Below are 16,974 nucleotides of genomic sequence, written 5' to 3' on the forward strand. Positions count from 1 at the left end.
GAGTCCTTGGCACATGTGGTATTCCAAGTGAGGGAGGGGATGAGCTCGCCTAAAGGGGAAGTAGAGACTGGAAGAGAATCTAACAGGGAGCCCAGAGCATTGGCAGAAGAGGTCAGGTAGAGGGGATGGTTTTAACGAGCAGAAAGTAGTTTTACATTATGCTAAATGAAAAAAGCCAGTCACAAAAGACCATAGTATGAGTCCATTTATGGGAAATGTCCAGAACAGGGCAAACCCATAGAAACAGAAAGTAGATCAGTGATTGCCAAGAGCTGAGAGACTGAGGGGTGGGGAGTGACTGCTAATGGGTATGGGGTTTCTTTTGGGGATGATAAAAATGCTCTTGAATTAGATAGTGGTGATGCTTGCACAACCTTGTGAATAGACTAAAAATTATTTAAAAGGGTGAATTTGATAGTATGTTCACAATTATATCACAATAAAGCTGGGGTTTTTTCATGGTTTTAAAGAAGGCAAGATCAGATACATTTCAAGAAAGGAGTGGTCAGCTCTGTCAAATGCTGACGCTGTAAGATAAAGAAAGGTACATTAATTTTAAAAGCCAGAGGTCACTGGGGACCTTAGCTCGAGCAATATCAATGGAAATATGGGGGAAGGAAACAACGCAGGAGTGAGCTGAAGAGTGAGTGAGTGGATTGAATACGGGCATCCAATTTTTCTCCCTCCTGAAACCCCACTAAAAGCACAGTTAAAGGTTTTTTGTTTCTTTTTTTTTTGCTGAGGGAGATTCACCCTGAGCTAACATCTGTTGCCAATCTTTCTGTTTTCGCTTGAGGAAGATTTGCCCTGAGCTAACATCTGCCCCAATCTTCCTCTACTTTGGATGTGGGTCACCACTGCAGCAGGGCCAACTAATGGTATAGGGCCACGCCCAGGAACGAAACACGGGCCACCAAAGTGGAGCACTGAACTTAACCAGTGGGCCACGGGGCCGGCCTCAGGGGATTTTTTTAAGGCATACATCCACAAGGGTGGTGAGAACAGAAAAGGCGACAACAGCAACACAACTTTGGAAACTCAAAAGCAGAGGGATGACTTAACAGGCCTGAAAAAGCTGAATCCTGAGCTTACAATAAAGAAAGCTGAGGACCAACCAAATTTACCCTGAGGAATCCCCAAGAGCCTCAGGAAGTGATGGGCAGGAATCTCTGGAAGTGGGACTGAAAAGGAAGGGGCTAAAATATAAGAAGGATAGGCTGAAACTTTGGGCATCTACCCTCTCCTACTACCTGGGCAGAAGTCTAGAATTTTACTTTCTGGAGAGGACAAAACAGAGGGTCTCTGGCTATCCGGCTAGGGGGACACCAAGATATCAGTAAAGACAGTGGGACTATACCAAAAACGGGGACTGTACAAAAAAGCATATACTAAATATTGAGACCATCCCCTCTTGCCCTTCCCTCGGCTCCATCCTGCCTCTTTCACTCAGCTCCTAAAATGCTGGCACCCAGCCCTTAATCCTTCAGGTAGAAGACTGGGAGAGTCTTCTCTGTGGAAACTGACCAATCCAGAGCAAAGACCTAAAGATACTGACAGCAAGATTTCCCAACCAACAGCCCAGTCAGATCTACAGAGAAGTTCAGGGTAGACCAGCCCGACCCACATATTAAGAGCTTCTGAGCCAAACAGCAGACAACCAAGGACTTCAGATATCTAAAGAAATCCTCTAACCTTAAGGATAGAAATCAAGACAGGGAGAAAAGGATCTTGATGGAAAATGAGTATGCAAGAAGAAGGAAAAAAAATTTTTTTAATTATCAGTAATATGGTCAGAGAGATAAAGATATTATAGTCATTTAAGAAGATCATATTGTTATAAAAAATTTCAGAGAAATAATAGCTGTTTGAAATTAAAAACTTGTTAGCAAAAATTGAAAAGCTCAATAGAAGAATTTGAAGATTGAGTTGAAGAAATCTCTGAGGCAGCAGAACAGAAAGGCAAAGAAAGGGAAACCGGAAATAAAATGTAAGAAGATTAGACAACCTGTCAACAGAAAACTGAGATGTGAACCACAGGAGCTGCAGGAGGCCAGGAGAGAGTGGAGGGGAGAAAACCGTCAGCCATGTAACTCATGACTTCCAGAACTAAAAGGCGTGAGTTTCCAGATTAAAGGGTTAGGAATAGTAACAGCCTCAGAATTCTCAGGACTAACACTGGAAGGCAAAAGACAATGGAGCAATGCCTTAAGTGTTCGGAAGGAACGCTATTTCCAAGCTGGAATTCTATCCCCAGCCAAACTACTAATCAAGGGGAAGGATAGAATAAAACATTTTCAGACAGATGAAGTCCTAAAATATTTAGCTCCAGGAAGCTACTAGAAGATATGCTCCATTAAAAGGAGGGAGTAAACCAAGAAAGCAGAAAACACGGGCTAAAGGAAACCGAGGAGATGGGCACAGGAATCCCCAGGACCACAGCTGTGCACCCACACAGAGGGCCACCCGACCTGACAGGAGCCCGTCCGAGGCTCCGCTGAGAGAATTCCTGAGGAGAATGAGGATTGTGAGAGGAGATTTATGCAGCAGACAGAGCTTTGAGGATGAAACACTTACAAATAATACGACAATCTAATCAACTGTAATAAGAAGACAATTTCAGGGATAAGGAAAAGCACAGAAAAGAGAAAGCAGTCACGGTTTATTCTATGTGTCAGCTCAGAAGGGCAAACTCAGTCAGAGCAAAGCAAACACTGAATACTGATCTAACCAAAACTATAACCTCCTTGGGAGAATGGAGGAATTCGAAATGGACGCAAGAAGAGGCGAAAGAAAGGAAAACCAAAGGCTTGTCTTCTCTAGTAGGAAGTCAAAAGAAAATGTCTAAAACTGAAAAATCAAGAAGTGGAAATACATGCTTGTTGTTTATAAATATGGAGGTAAATACCAGAAGAATAAAGTAAAAGAGTTAAAGATTGTCGTCTTTGGGGAAAAAATGGAGAAGAGGGTGCTGAGATTGCTACTTTTCTGAACAAACCTTGTAGAACAAGTTAACTCTTTATGTGAACGAGTGATTTTGGTGAAAATAAAACCTTAAAAAAGTGAATGGGTTATGAAGGGTAAAGTAGTGTGACAGCCAGAGAAGGCAATTCTGAAAGAGGCTGACTGTGGAAGGGAGTGGAGAGAGAGGAATGGATAGAGAAGGATGTGGATGATGTGGGCTTTGCAATGTCGGTGACAGCAGAGCAGAGTGAGGTGCTGATGGTAGACATCCAGTTCAGTGAGGGAGACTGAAAATGGGGCAGCTCGAGGGGTGATGGATGGAATCTCCGCTAACATGTGCAGGGGCCGCTTCCCACAGGCAGAGGGATGCTCTTACGGGCGTGGAGAAGAGGACGGTGAGGAGCGATAGGAAGGCTTGGAGATCTGGTTATAGAAGGAGAGAGAAAGTCTCTTTTCTCCTTGAAGCACAGTCATCCGTCGAGAGTGAGGGGGAAATGGGAGGAGAGGACAAGGAGAAACCTGAGAATATGAGAGACTCCTTGCTGAGAGTCTGAGAAGAAAGCTACTAAGAAACTGTAGAAACTGTGCATCTGACGACAGCTGAGTCGAAGCTGTAACTTTCAGTGCCTCACATGATATCCTAAGAAATGCTCAACAATTGAATCTTCTAAAAAACAAACCAATGCATAGAAGAAAAGGATGGAAGGAAATAAAATATTAACAGTAATTATGTCTGAACGCTACAACTATAGATTTTCTTCTCTTCTACTATTCTCTATTTTTCAATTTTGAAAAGTAAGCTTGTATTATAATGGAAATACTACCCTTTATTTTTCAAAAAGAGTCTTAAGTTTTGGCTCATGGAACTGAGCAGCACATACTGATGATACTATGTCCAAGAGATGTTTATAGCAAAACTTCAGAATAACCTAAAAGTTCATTCTTCACTGGAGAACTGGTAGAATAATTATGGCACATTTATACAGCTGAATTCTTTGCAGCTGTTAAAAGAAAAGGAAGTGCTTTATATGCTGATATGGAAGTATCTCCAAGATACATGGTTAATAGATAAAAACAAAATAACTGTGTACACAGTGTCTACCATTTCTATAAAAAGTTAATATTAAGCATAAAATTTTATATAGAAAGATCAATAAAAAGAATGAGGTAGATATGTACATGCCGATATGGAAACATCTTCAAAATATATTACTAATAAAAAAAAGAGAGTATACAGTGGTGTGTATAGTATGCTCCCATTTTGTAAAAAACAAAAAAAAAATACGAGTAACTATATACATAATATGCATAATGCAGAAACTGGCAGACAGTTGCCTCTAGGAGGGGGATTTCTTCAAATAAAGGTATAGGAAATATTCTCTTACAACCACAGGAGCACCTGATCCGTACTGGTCTGAGTTCTCCATACTGTGGTGCAGACAGCTGCCTACCTGTTCGAGCATCAGGATGGAGTCTCGGAGCACTCCTTTTAAACGGTGTGTCTGATCTTTGTTCTTCTGAATATTTTCTGCCCTTGACGTCATATCAGAGGCTAAACTGAAAGAAAAATGACATCTTAAAAATCAGGGGAATAGCTTCTAATCTTTAATTTATAGAAATCATCAGCACCTCATAAATTTGCAAACAAAACAAAAAATTAGACAAACAAAAAAAAGTTTATGACTAAAGAATAGTTAGCAGACCCAAGTCTCTAAAACTGGAATTAAATTTTCTGCAACTAAAGAATTACTGAAATAATAACAGATTCGGGGGCAGGGGGGACTTACTTTAAAGATTTCTCTTCTTGCAGGTGGAGACGGTAAAAGGACTGAGCAGCATATTCGATCTTTGACAGCTTCAGAAGCAGAGTCACATTCAACAAAACTAGCAAGAGCAAACTAGGCAGAGCAAATCAGACCTGGTTAGTCCCCTCTGATCCAGACCCGGAGCACTGCTAGTGCAGAATACACACGCAAAGCTGCAAAAATGTGTATTATCTAGACTAGTTTCCAATCATTGCTAATATTTAAATCAATTATCCCTACTTTTTTGTACGAAATAATTACTTTAAGTATTAAGTGAATGTTTAAGAAAAAGTTGGAAGGTAACTAGAGTGACAATAAGCAGGTTGGGATTGTCCCTGACATCTCTCCTTTCCGCTAGGAATCCCAGTCAGTGCTGACGTGCGACCACTAGCTTACAAATCTACCAGGTAAGCTTTCAAGATCTATTTTTGGGTGCTTTTGGCTTAAGCAGTTATACACTCATAATGCTGCACTTCAAACAGGAAATTAAGATCAATATGGACGTGATCTTAGGTAGACCACGATGTACCTCCTATTCCCAGTGGAAGCCAAAACAAATTTAAAAAATTACCATTCAGTGAAAATTTCTAGTTCAGCTTAGACAAAAGAAGTATCAAATCCCAAATGTACATTATTGGTGTCATATATAAACTGTTACCTGCTAAATGAACTTACGCCATTAGTTCTCACAGCAGCCTTTCAACTGACTGGATATATTTCTTTTACACGTATATGCAAATATATATAGGTGGCATCATAGCTCTCATTTTTTCCATTAAAATATTGACTTGCCCTTAAAAATATATAGTATTCACTTTTACCCATCCAGAAGAGGATTTTTTAAAAAATAAAAGTAGTAGCAAGAAAATCAAATCTATGAAATTATTGTGGCACTGAAATAGTATATAGATCAACAATTCAATATCTGACCATAAATATTCTACAAAATAATGCAGAAGATCACTGATAATATTTACTATTCAAAATCGTCATAGCAAACTGATTTAAGCAGAATATGAAAACCTTTTACAAAAGGCACAACAAACATTTTCTATGTTCTGAAATGTATAATTAGAAAAAACAGGTGATGGAAGAATTTCATTCCAAAAAATATTCACCCGCGTGTCTCACCCAGTTAGAACCAATTCATTTAAACCTAATGGACTACCGAAGATTCGAAATGAGCCCTGTAGACAAAGGTCGAAATGTGACTAGCTCAGTAGATTCCTATAGATCATTCTGAGATTCAGACTAATTGCCCCAGTATTTCTCACCATGTGAGTGAGTGTTTTAAAATACTGATTCCCCAGCCCTACTCAAGACCTATTGACTCAGTCTCCGGGTCTGGGGCTGAGAAAGCTGCATTTTAGCAAGTGAGTCTTAGAAACAATAAAGGGTAAGGACCACTGTTCTCATCAAATAGCACTACCGGGATTTCACCAGCCTGCATATATATATAAATATTCCCTTTAAGTTTATGGAACGTCCCATAAAAACCTATGATGGTAGAAATAAAACAGATTAGTTTAAAAAATAAAAACATTTATGAATGTGTACTTGGTATTCCCTTAAATTTAATAATTCTTCCGAAAATCATACATCAAAACTATTAGACTGCAGGATATAAAATTACTGTTTTTGTAGGCCAAACTTGGTCAAATAGTGGCAATTTCCAACAATAATGTACAAATGCATTCAAATCCTTTTGGAAACTCTTAGAAGATGAGACACAAGCACAATAAGCATTCAAAACAACTACTTACAAAATACTCATCACCACAATCAGGGCCGTGTTACAGCTTTCCATGAGCTTCTTCTTTCCTGCAGATCACACACACAAGGCTGCATTAGAATCAGGATTGTGATTACAACTGGTAAAAGTGAATTTCATTTGAAAGAAGTGAAAAAAGAAATTTTAAAAATTATTTGTAAAGATAAAGTGATTTAGGGTGAATTCCCCACATCCCTGTTTTCATGTCTGATGTCCTGAGTAATATAAAACAAATCTTCAAAATGAAAACCCTCATCAGTCCTGCAAATTTGGGGTATATTACAAATTAATTTACTCTAAAATTAAATAAGCAATTCAATACATCATGTACAATCTCTAAGTAAGTTCCATCTCAGCAATAATATTTGAGCTAGGTTCATGTACAATGCTTCCCTCCTTAAAAAAAAGTTTTCTTAATCATTCTCACCTGTTCTCTGTTGCCCAAACGCTTACATTCCAAAATTAAAGAGCCATTAAGTGGTAGATATCTAACACTTATTTCACACTTATTCACACTAAGATATAAGACTAAGAAGAGGATTTGATAGTGTAGAAGGATGAGAAGGAATGACAGCTTTAGAGCTGAGAGGGAGGCAGTAACAGTTAGTAGAGGCAAGATGTCTTCAAAATTGAGAGTGGGGATAATGAACGTCAAATTCCACCTCAGCAGTTTTGCTGGGCTGGCCCTGACAGTACATAAAGATTAAAAGCATATAATTATTGTAGTACATTCAAGGGTACAAATCAAATATCTGTAAATGCTGGGCGGGAAATTAATGAGCGAAGCATCCAGCAGCTGGGATCAGTGGTGGGGACTGGTGACCAGGGGAGCACAAATGCCGTCTAATGGGACAGCTGCCACTAAGCTCCAACCAACTGTTGCTATGAAGGGATTTGGGTCCAGGGCTATCAGATCTGATTTTTATATAAAAATGTCCAATTTTTAAAATACCATGTGGGCCCAATAAAATACTTCTACTGGCCATATGCCCACCATTTTGCAACTGCTCCTTTTTACTTATATATTAGTTATCTTTATAGAATTCAGTGTTTGCTAAACCTTATCAGAAAAGGCAAGGAGAAAGGGAGACCTCTTAACTGAAGTGTCTTATAAACAAGAGGCATATTCTGCTTCACATAAATAAACTAACATCTTTCATCCCCGTGTACCAGCAGGTAACAGCTACCTGTAACGTGCCCTTTGGCATCTAGGCCCACGTCTCCAGAAGACCGCAGAGAGGAAAGCTTAGGCACCATTTCTGCTGTTCGGTTGAAGTTTCGCCTTCTCCTTCGTACCCCACTAAGTTTTCCAGGGTCTTCAATGGACTGATTTAACACAGATTCTTCCATTAACAAATCTGATTCTAAGAAGAAAAAAGAACTCTTTAGATAGTGGAGAAAGCTTCTCAACTATAAGATACACAAGGTGTGGTTGCTGTTTTGTTCTCAGTTTGGTTTTTTAAGCCTTGGTAAGTTTCTTTAACTATTACTTAGGTTCTTATGGCCTAGATTCAAACCTTACTCTTAATGAAAAGTTTTGGAGAGTACAGTGATCCCATAATGAGACTTCGTTATTCTAGGAGAAATGAACTGTATTAATAAATGATGGGATCATCAGAGCAAATTTGCCATGTGCTCTATTAAATATTAATGTAACAAGTTCAGTTATGGAAACAACAGGCTACCCACTTACATTGAATCATTAGAAAGATTTCCAAGATAGATAATGGTATGTGATTGTCAATCTCAAAGAAAGGCGTAGCATATAATAGTTCTAATTTACAATGAGGGTTTGCAAAAAAGGAAGCACTAGAAAAGAAAATTTGCAAACAACCTAAAAACCTCATTTTTGTCATTTGTTTCAACCTTTTCCTTCACCATATTTTTTTATTAGAAGTCCTTTATCCAGTGGCCAAACTAATTTTTGAGTTTCATTTTCTTTGCTCCTGATAAAGAGCTTAATAATAAAAGTCAGACAGAAAAGCAAGGAAAATAAATAACCAAAAAACGAGACAATGAAGCCTTAAATTACCTGAGCTGACTACCAGATTTTCTTTAACTAAAATTAATTGTGCTCATGTATGTGTATTTTTTCCCTCGTGTATTTTAAGGAATATCCAAATAGAACAACTGTATCACTTCCCTCAGTCTAAATCCATACATGCACATGATCCATATGCTAAGTGGGCCTGCACAGACCCAGGGAAGCTGTGCTGGTGAGGGAGGGATGGGCCTGAGGACTCCGCAGACCTTAGAGAGCACAAGGGCATATTTACAATCAAGTTATGCAGCCTCTCAGTACAGCCAGCCTCTTTGGCTCCTCAAAGAGGCAGGGAGTGTGACAGCTCCTAACAGTGTGATCTCGGACAAGTCACTTAACCTCTCTCTCTGTTTCAATATTTCTTTTTTAGTAAAATGGCTAAAAATAATAGTACCTACCTCACAGGGTTATAATGAGTTGATATTTACAAAGCACATAGAACAATGTCTGGCATGTAATAAGCATTAGATAAGTGTTTGTTGAACCAATGAAAATTTAAAGTTTTGAAATTCCAAGTGGGGTAGTTGGAACCACTTCAGTGGGAGTCATTCCAACATCATCTACCGGTTCCTGCTATGAATCCAAATGAAGAATCAATCCATTTCGTTAATAAATGCTGTCTTTACAAAAATAGATAAACCAAGAAATTTACAAACCAAGCTGTTTGAAATAGTCTTCCAATGAACTCCAGGAATTCTTCTCAATTAAAGATTTGACAATGGCCCATGGTTGTTTCCTGTATTTTAAATCTGTGGAAACTCTAATAAGATAAGGAGGAAAAGAAGAATATCTATTTAAAGGGCAGAATTTAGTTATTTTAACATTATAATTACACGTAAGATTGAATTCCGTGAAAAGCCAAAAGGATTCAAAGTCATTAAGATTATAAAAGAAAACTTGTTCGCTGATAAAGACTGATAAAGACACGACTGTGTGCTGTTAATAATTCCATCAAATTTCCCTTCTAAGTACTCGGCATTTTATTTCTTTCCTTTCTCTGGCCCTGAATTTTCTTTACCTAAATAGCAATAAAGGTTCAAATTAAATTCTAAATGTTCTAAATGCCTTCTATAAAAAATCTCAAGTGGTCATTAGTTGAAAGTAACTACATTAGCTAAGACTAGGCCAAGCATATAATGGCCCCCCACTATCTTTAATGCACTCACACTTCTTATTTCCCACTGCAGCAGAGTCCTTTACTGCCCACCACGTGCTCCTCAAGAACTCCCAGCCCCCTTGCCATTAAACTAGGTCGTGTGCCCAGTTCTGGCCACTGGACTGTGAGCACAGTTCTACAGCTCTCTTTCTGTACAAACTGAAACGACACGTATTCTGGATTGTGCAGCTCCAGGATGACAAAGCTGCCATCACTTTGGGATGGCACTTTGGGATGGCATCACTTGAGTGATGGGCCCCACCTCCCTGCTGACCGCTGGTGGACATGTAATTTGAGCAAGAAATAAAGCTTTGTTGTGTAAAGCCACTGCTAAGATTTTAGGATTAATATGTTACCAGGGCATAATCTACCCTCCCTGACTAGAACGCGCCTTAACGACAGCTCACCTCAGCCGGCATTTCTGTTTCGAGGATCGGATGATATGGTATCTATTCAGGGTATAGAAGTAATCATGGTAGGGCACATCGTGTGTCAGTACTTCTGCATCTACCAAATAAAACCGTGCTTCCCGACTTTCTTTATATAGTGTCTGCCAAAATAAGATGAAAAAAGTTTTTGCAGATACATGTTGAATATATCAAATTCCTTGCCAATTTAGAACATAGATACTAGAATTCCTCTTCACAAATTACAAAAGACATGAGAAGCCCATATACAAAGCCAGAAGGGCTTCCATATTTGCTGTGTTGTCTTTAAATTGAGGAGACGGGACCTGGAGAAATAGTATTTGCTGTCAATTCATTGTATAATTATATATTTTTTTCTTTAAGGCATGAAGAGGAGAAAGGAATCATATAATCTCTTGTGTGTATTACTAGTTTACAAAGAATGTCAAATGTTCCTGGTAGGGGGAAAAACTCAAAATTCAATGGAACCAAGCAAGGACCCCACCCCAAAATTCATCAAAGTTTAACAAATCCACCCTTCACCAAAAAAGAGAAGGAAGAGGACAACCAGACAGAAACAGCACTTTCCCTCAACAGGATTTGAAGTGGCCGAACCGTTCTCCTGTGAACCACACCTTTCCTACCTGTCCTCTGAGGTTATGAGACTCTCCAACACCAGAATGCCAAGCTTTTCTTAAATGTTTGAAAATCTTTTGAAAAAAAATTGTCTTTTTTAATACCGATGGACAAAAACTACACTAGCACAACTAGCTCAGATGTTGCTAGATATTTTCAAACTATTTGCAGAAAAGATACACTGAACTTCAACACAAACGGGCCTAACACAACTCCCACTATAAGACAACGCCACACGGGTCACAGAGTACAGCATTAGATATCTTGTAATCTCTTCTCCATATGTCACAGCAGCCATCTAGTTATTTGGCCCTAACTTTTCACACGATCCCATAAATCAGATTCCAGTAGTGTTCTTTTTTAAACCATTTATTGTGGAAAAAGTTCAAATGTACAAGAACAGTGAAAACGAAGTCGAACGAACACTTATAACTCATCAACCAGCTTCAACAACATTAACTCCTGCCCAGGCCTGTTTCATCTGTACCTTTCCCCACGTTCCCTCCCCCACCACCAGCCTCTGCCTGGCCAGACTACTCTCAAAGGATATCCCAGACATCAATACAATTTCATCCATAAACACATCAGTGTATCTCTTTGTAAATTCTTCAGTACGTCTCTTTAAAAGATAAAATTATTCTCTTTAAAATACAGCTACAATATCATTATTACATATAAAAAATTAACATTTCCTTAAATCTCATAACTACCTCTTTACAGTTGGTTTACAGTTGGTTTGTTTGAATTAGGACTGGGTTGATATGGTTGATTTGCCTCTTAAATCTCTTTTTAACCTGTAACAGTTTCTCCTCCCTTTTTTACTTGCCATGTGTTTGTTGACATTGTTTTGTAAATTGGTGACTGTAACAGGCATCTTCTCTCTTCCCACACGCATGATACTAACAGAGCAGACATACCTGCTTTTCGGTGGCAGTGGTGCATTTTCCAGTAAGTGGATTATTGAGGACTATTGTGTAAGTCATGGTTCTCAGCTGATCACCTCCAGGTTCTACATTCCAAGGGGTGGATACGACATCTAATCACAGCAAACATAAAATGAGTTAGTTGTAGAAATCTGAAGGGTATGACTTAAAATAGAGTCAAAGAGGTAGTTTTTTAATTATTTAAATTTTTATCTTTGACCTGTCCCAACTTCCTTAACATTGTGTGTTAGTTAACATTAAAGAAAAGGAAAATTAAATGTTAGGCACTCTTCTTATACGTGACAGATTCCCCAACTCTGACCCACTGACTTCTAAATTGTTGTCCATTAATACTTTTTCTTCTCTTTAGAACATAAAATTAAAAGTTGGTTCATCTGTAGGCTTCTTTTTAAAGTCCCCAGTACCTATGAAGAGAAGTAATGGTGCCAGCCTTATCAAACAGAGACAGAACAACACTTCAACACTCTCATCACTGAGGACAAAGCCTTGAAAGCCATTTGTCCTTACGCAACAACATGACCTTGACCCCAACTTGAGAAATCATGTCAATGAGAAATCATGTAATGTTAATGGCTTATCTGCCAAAATGTTTAATCACGGAAGGGGCAATACAATATAAATAACCATACAACCTTTTCTATATTAAGAAAGCTATATAGGGTAATCTCTCTGTATTTATAGCAAGTTCTTGGTCAGAATTCTCTTTCATTTGCTTAGCAATAACACAGTGAGTAGAAGCACACTTTGAACAGAAATATATCTTTAGAACACAGCACTATACAGTGAAGGTCATTTTACAAGCTAAAGACTAGGAAAGTATAGGTAACAGCATCATGAACTCTACTCAAAGATCTGACTAAATCACCTAATGCTCTTAGCACAAAGGGACTTAGGCAAGTGGTATGTTTGCCTGCTATTCATCAACATCCTAAAATGTAGAAGCCTTTACCTCACCCATTACCCAACATCAAAGGAATGCAGCAAGGCTTTATGCTATATCCAGTTTTACTCTCCTCCTTTCACACAGCCAGGCCCAGGGATTTAATGAGGGATCCTTAAGCTGCCTTTTGAGCATATGGGAAAATCTTACAGCTAAATTAAAAAGGCAACATCGCAAACTATGGAATCTATCCTGCAGAATTTGCTGTAAAATGATTTATTTAGGTGTACATCAAAGAAGATATAAAATTAATTCTAAAATACTTTTTAAAAGATTACTTTGGTCATACATCAGCCTGTTTCAGAAAAGTTATACAGATTTTCCTCGACAGCTGGATAAACCCCTGATAAGTTGAAAATGTAAGTCAAAAATGCATTTATCACATCTAACATCACAGCGTAACCCAGCTCACCTTAAACATGCTCAGAACACTTACATTAGCCTACAGTTGGGCAAAATCATCTGACACACAGCCTATTTTATAATAAGGTGTTGACTATCTCATGTAATTGACTGAATACTATCTTGAAAGTGGAAAACAAAATGGTTAGATGGGTAGAGAATGGTTGTACGTGCATCGGTTGTTTACCCTCGTGACCATGCGGCTGACTGGGAGCCAGGGCTCGCTGCCACTGCGCAGCACCACGAGAGAGCACCATACTGCATATCGTTAGCCCAGGAAAAGAGCAAAATTCAAAGTTTGAAGTACGGTTTCTACTGAATGCGTTTCTTTTTCGCACCATTGTAAAGTCGAAAAATCCTAAGTTAAACCATCATAAGTTGAGGGAGGACTGTCTGTACAAATAATTCATTGTTAATCAGCAACAAAATTGAAAGGTATCATTGAAGTCTGTTGTTAAAACTGCATACCATTCAACAAAGTACCTATCAACAAGGATAGAATGATCCATCTTCCACTTGTATTTTCACCAATCTTACCAAAAGGTTTACTGAATGTCATGTGCTACAACATCATGTAATTAACAATAGCTTGGAATAGTCAAGCCCCCAATACCTAAGTAAAGTTCACCATGATTCAAAAAACTTAGGATGAAATTATAGAAAGATGACAATAATATACAAAAAGACACATGAGCCATTCTAATATACTGAGTTGAAGTAATCAAAAGCAGGAACTGTAGAACCAATACTTTAAGAATCCCTTGCTGTAATAAAGTTTTAAAAGTGATGAATCTTCACACCCATTAGGATGGCTATTATCACAAAAAACTAAAAGATAACAAGTGTTGGCAAGGATGTGGAGAAACTGGAACCTTTGTGCATTGCCGGTGGGAATGTAAAAGGTATGACAGTATGGCAGTTCCTCAAAAAATTAAACACAGAATCACCTTGTGATCCAGCAATTCCACTTCTAGGTACACACCCGAAGGAACTGAAAGCAGGGATATCATCAGATGTTTGCAAGTCAGTGTTCACATCAGTGCATCGTTCACAATGACCAAAAAGTGGAAACAACTCAAAACTCCATCAATTATGAATAGATAAACAAAATGTGGTACCTACATACAACAGAATATTATTTAGCCTTAATAAGGCATGAAATTCTGATGCATGCTACGACATGCATAAACCTTGAAGACATTATGCTAAGTTAAACAACCCAGTCACAAAGGGACAAATATTCCATGATTCCACTTATATGAGGTACCTAGAGTAGCCAAATTCATAGAGACAGACAGTAGAATGGTGGTCGTCAGGAGCTGCAAGGAGCAGGAAATAGAGAGCTACTGTTTAATAGGTACAGAGTTTCGGTTTGGGAAGACAAAAAAATTCCAGAGATGGATGGTGGTGATAGTTGCATAACAATGTAAATGTACTTAATGCCACTGAATTCTATACTTAAAAATGGTTAAAATGGTAAATTTTTATGTTATGTACATTTTACCGAAATAAAAAAAATTTGTGAATCCTAGGTGATGGGTATGTGGGTTTTATTATACTACTCAGGCAAATTTTCTGAAGGTTTACATATTTTCAAAGTTAAAAAGTTGAATAAAATGACTTCAAACTGGGCTTTGAATTACAAAAGTGGTGTCATAAAGATGTAAACAAAGACTTAAAAGAATATCTATTTAAAAGCTCCCTAATTTAAAAGAAAATTAGAGGCCAGCCTGGTGGTACGTTGGTTAAGTGCATGCACTCTGCTTTGGTGACCCGGGGTTCATGGGTTTGGATCCCAGCTGCAGACTTATATACCGCTCATCAAGCCATGCTGTGGCAGTGTCCCACATACAAAAGAGAGGAAGATTGGCACAGAGGTTAGCTCAGCGACAATCTTCCTCACCAGGAAAAAAAAAAAAAGATCCAGTAGTAACCATTTTAGAACTGAAATTAGATTAAATCCACAAATAATTGACTACACAAAAATTTTTCATTAAATTCTTTTTTTTTAAGATTTTTTTTTATTTTTTCCTTTTTCTCCCCAAAGCTCCCCCCGGTACATAGTTGTATATTCTTCGTTGTGGGTCCTTCTACTTGTGGCATGTGGGACACTGCCTCAGCGTGGTTTGATGAGCAGTGCCATGTCCACGCCCAGGATTCGAACCAATGAAACACTGGGCCGCCTGCAGCGGAGCGCACAAACTTAATCACTGGGCCACGAGGCCAGCCCCTTTCATTAAATTCTTAATATTTTTAAAAAGAAGCCTTTGAAACCCATTCTCAAGAAATACAACTTTGATTACCAGGTAACAAATTCAGAAGATAGCAGAATGGTGTGTAATCATAGCAAATTATCTCTTTTGGGGAAAACCTTTTCCCTAATTCTAGGTCTAAACAGCAATATAACTATTTAGATTTAGCCAGAAGTCTTTGCGTCTCAAAGCCATTTAAAACAGAGAGCAAATGTATTCATCCATATTGAAGCCAGATATGATATCAGACACCAAATGCACTTGTGATTCAAAAAACAAACTTCTTTAGTACCAGCGTGGAATAACATGCTAGTTCCTTGTAGGTCTCTTCATCCATAAAAATGGCAGTGCGTAAAAATCAACAGGCATCATCTTAGAAAATTAAGAGAAATAATATATCCTACTCTTGTGAAAGATCAAGTTCTCCAGGTTGACGTGAATAGTAGAAAAAAACAGATTCAGAAGAGATAAGTTAAATATAAGCCACTGAGTGAAAAGGAAGATTTATATCCCTCAGATATCCCACATTTTTAAAACTAGGAGGGCAGAAAAAATAAATGATTTTTTAAAACTATGAAATTCTTTTTCTTTTTTTTTTGAGGAAGATTAGCCCTGAGCTAACTGCTGCCAATCCTTCTCTTTTTGCTGAGGAAGCCTGGCCCTGAACTAACATCTGTGCCCATCTTCCTCTACTTTCTATGTGGGACACCTACCGCAGCATGGCGTGCCAAGTGGTGCCATGTCCGCACCCGGGATCCAAACCGGCGAACCCGGGGCCGCTGAAGCGGAACGTGCAAACTTAACAGCTGTGCCACCAGGCTGGCCCCTGAAATTCTTAACGTAATCAAAGACTCAATTAATAGATATTAATTAGAAATCACTCTTCTACACTAATATGATAGTAAGAAAAAAATTATTTTTTGTATCTAGAATCCACATCAATGATATAACCTATGAATATGTAATTATGTTTACATAACACTTTTTAATAAAAGAATAACATCTAATGGTCAATATAATGGCTAGATTATAAACTGTATTTAAACTGTAGAATAATTTCTCTTTGACTACGTCCAATGACTCACCTCACGTGAATCTCTGCTGCTGCTGTTTTCTAACCTTATACAGAAAGCTAAACCACGTGCTCCCAAAGTTTATAAAGTATCTTGAAATATTTAGGATAAATTCCATTTCAAACTAACTATAAGCTTATTTGAGATGTTTACCAAAATAGAACTTTTAACACATAATCAGTGAAATCCTTTTTACGAGTCTAACTCATTTCCTAAATGGAACTTTTTGGTGTTTTCTCTGAGGGACACCACAGACACTGCAATCTCAAGCATATAGCTCCACAAATTTTCACAAAGAAAACACCCGTGTGCACGACTCCCCAGACCAAGACAGAGAACTTCGCCAGCATCCCAGAAGCCCCCCAGCCCTGAGCCACCCAACTCTCCACAGTGGGAACCACTATGCTGATTTTATGTCCATAAGTTAGTTGTGCCTGTTTTTTATTTAAATAAAGAAATCATAGTACATACTCTTCTGCATCAGGCTTCTTTTGCTTAACGTTATATTTGTGAGATTTACTCAATGGCTTGCAAAAAAAAAAAGAAAAAAAGCAGCAGTTTGCTTTTTCCTTGCTGTATAGTATTC

The 16,974-nt window shown here is 38.2% G+C and overlaps 1 protein-coding gene and 1 long non-coding RNA gene across 13 annotated transcripts in view; one reads left to right on the plus strand and one right to left on the minus strand.

Annotated features, from left to right (window-relative positions):
- The window catches only part of GRAMD1C (GRAM domain containing 1C), an 87,517-nt gene that overhangs the window by 2,839 nt on the left and 67,704 nt on the right, over positions 1-16,974 (minus strand). For all 12 annotated transcript variants that reach the window (XM_070582672.1, XM_008523143.2, XM_070582668.1 and 9 more), the window contains 7 exons: positions 11,695-11,813; positions 10,142-10,284; positions 9,235-9,338; positions 7,725-7,901; positions 6,530-6,587; positions 4,749-4,859; positions 4,413-4,518 (listed from right to left, as the gene is read on the minus strand). In XM_070582672.1, coding sequence (XP_070438773.1) covers positions 4,413-4,518; positions 4,749-4,859; positions 6,530-6,587; positions 7,725-7,901; positions 9,235-9,338; positions 10,142-10,284; positions 11,695-11,813 — 818 coding nt within the window. The remainder of the gene's footprint in view (positions 1-4,412; positions 4,519-4,748; positions 4,860-6,529; positions 6,588-7,724; positions 7,902-9,234; positions 9,339-10,141; positions 10,285-11,694; positions 11,814-16,974) is intronic.
- LOC139077034 (uncharacterized) lies at positions 4,767-11,361 on the plus strand. Its single transcript, XR_011529188.1, has 4 exons — positions 4,767-4,882; positions 5,125-5,173; positions 7,711-7,963; positions 10,526-11,361. It is a non-coding gene; the product is annotated as an uncharacterized lncRNA (long non-coding RNA).

This window comes from Equus przewalskii, chromosome 18 (assembly GCF_037783145.1).
Source record: "Equus przewalskii isolate Varuska chromosome 18, EquPr2, whole genome shotgun sequence".
Lineage (NCBI taxonomy): Eukaryota > Metazoa > Chordata > Mammalia > Perissodactyla > Equidae > Equus > Equus przewalskii.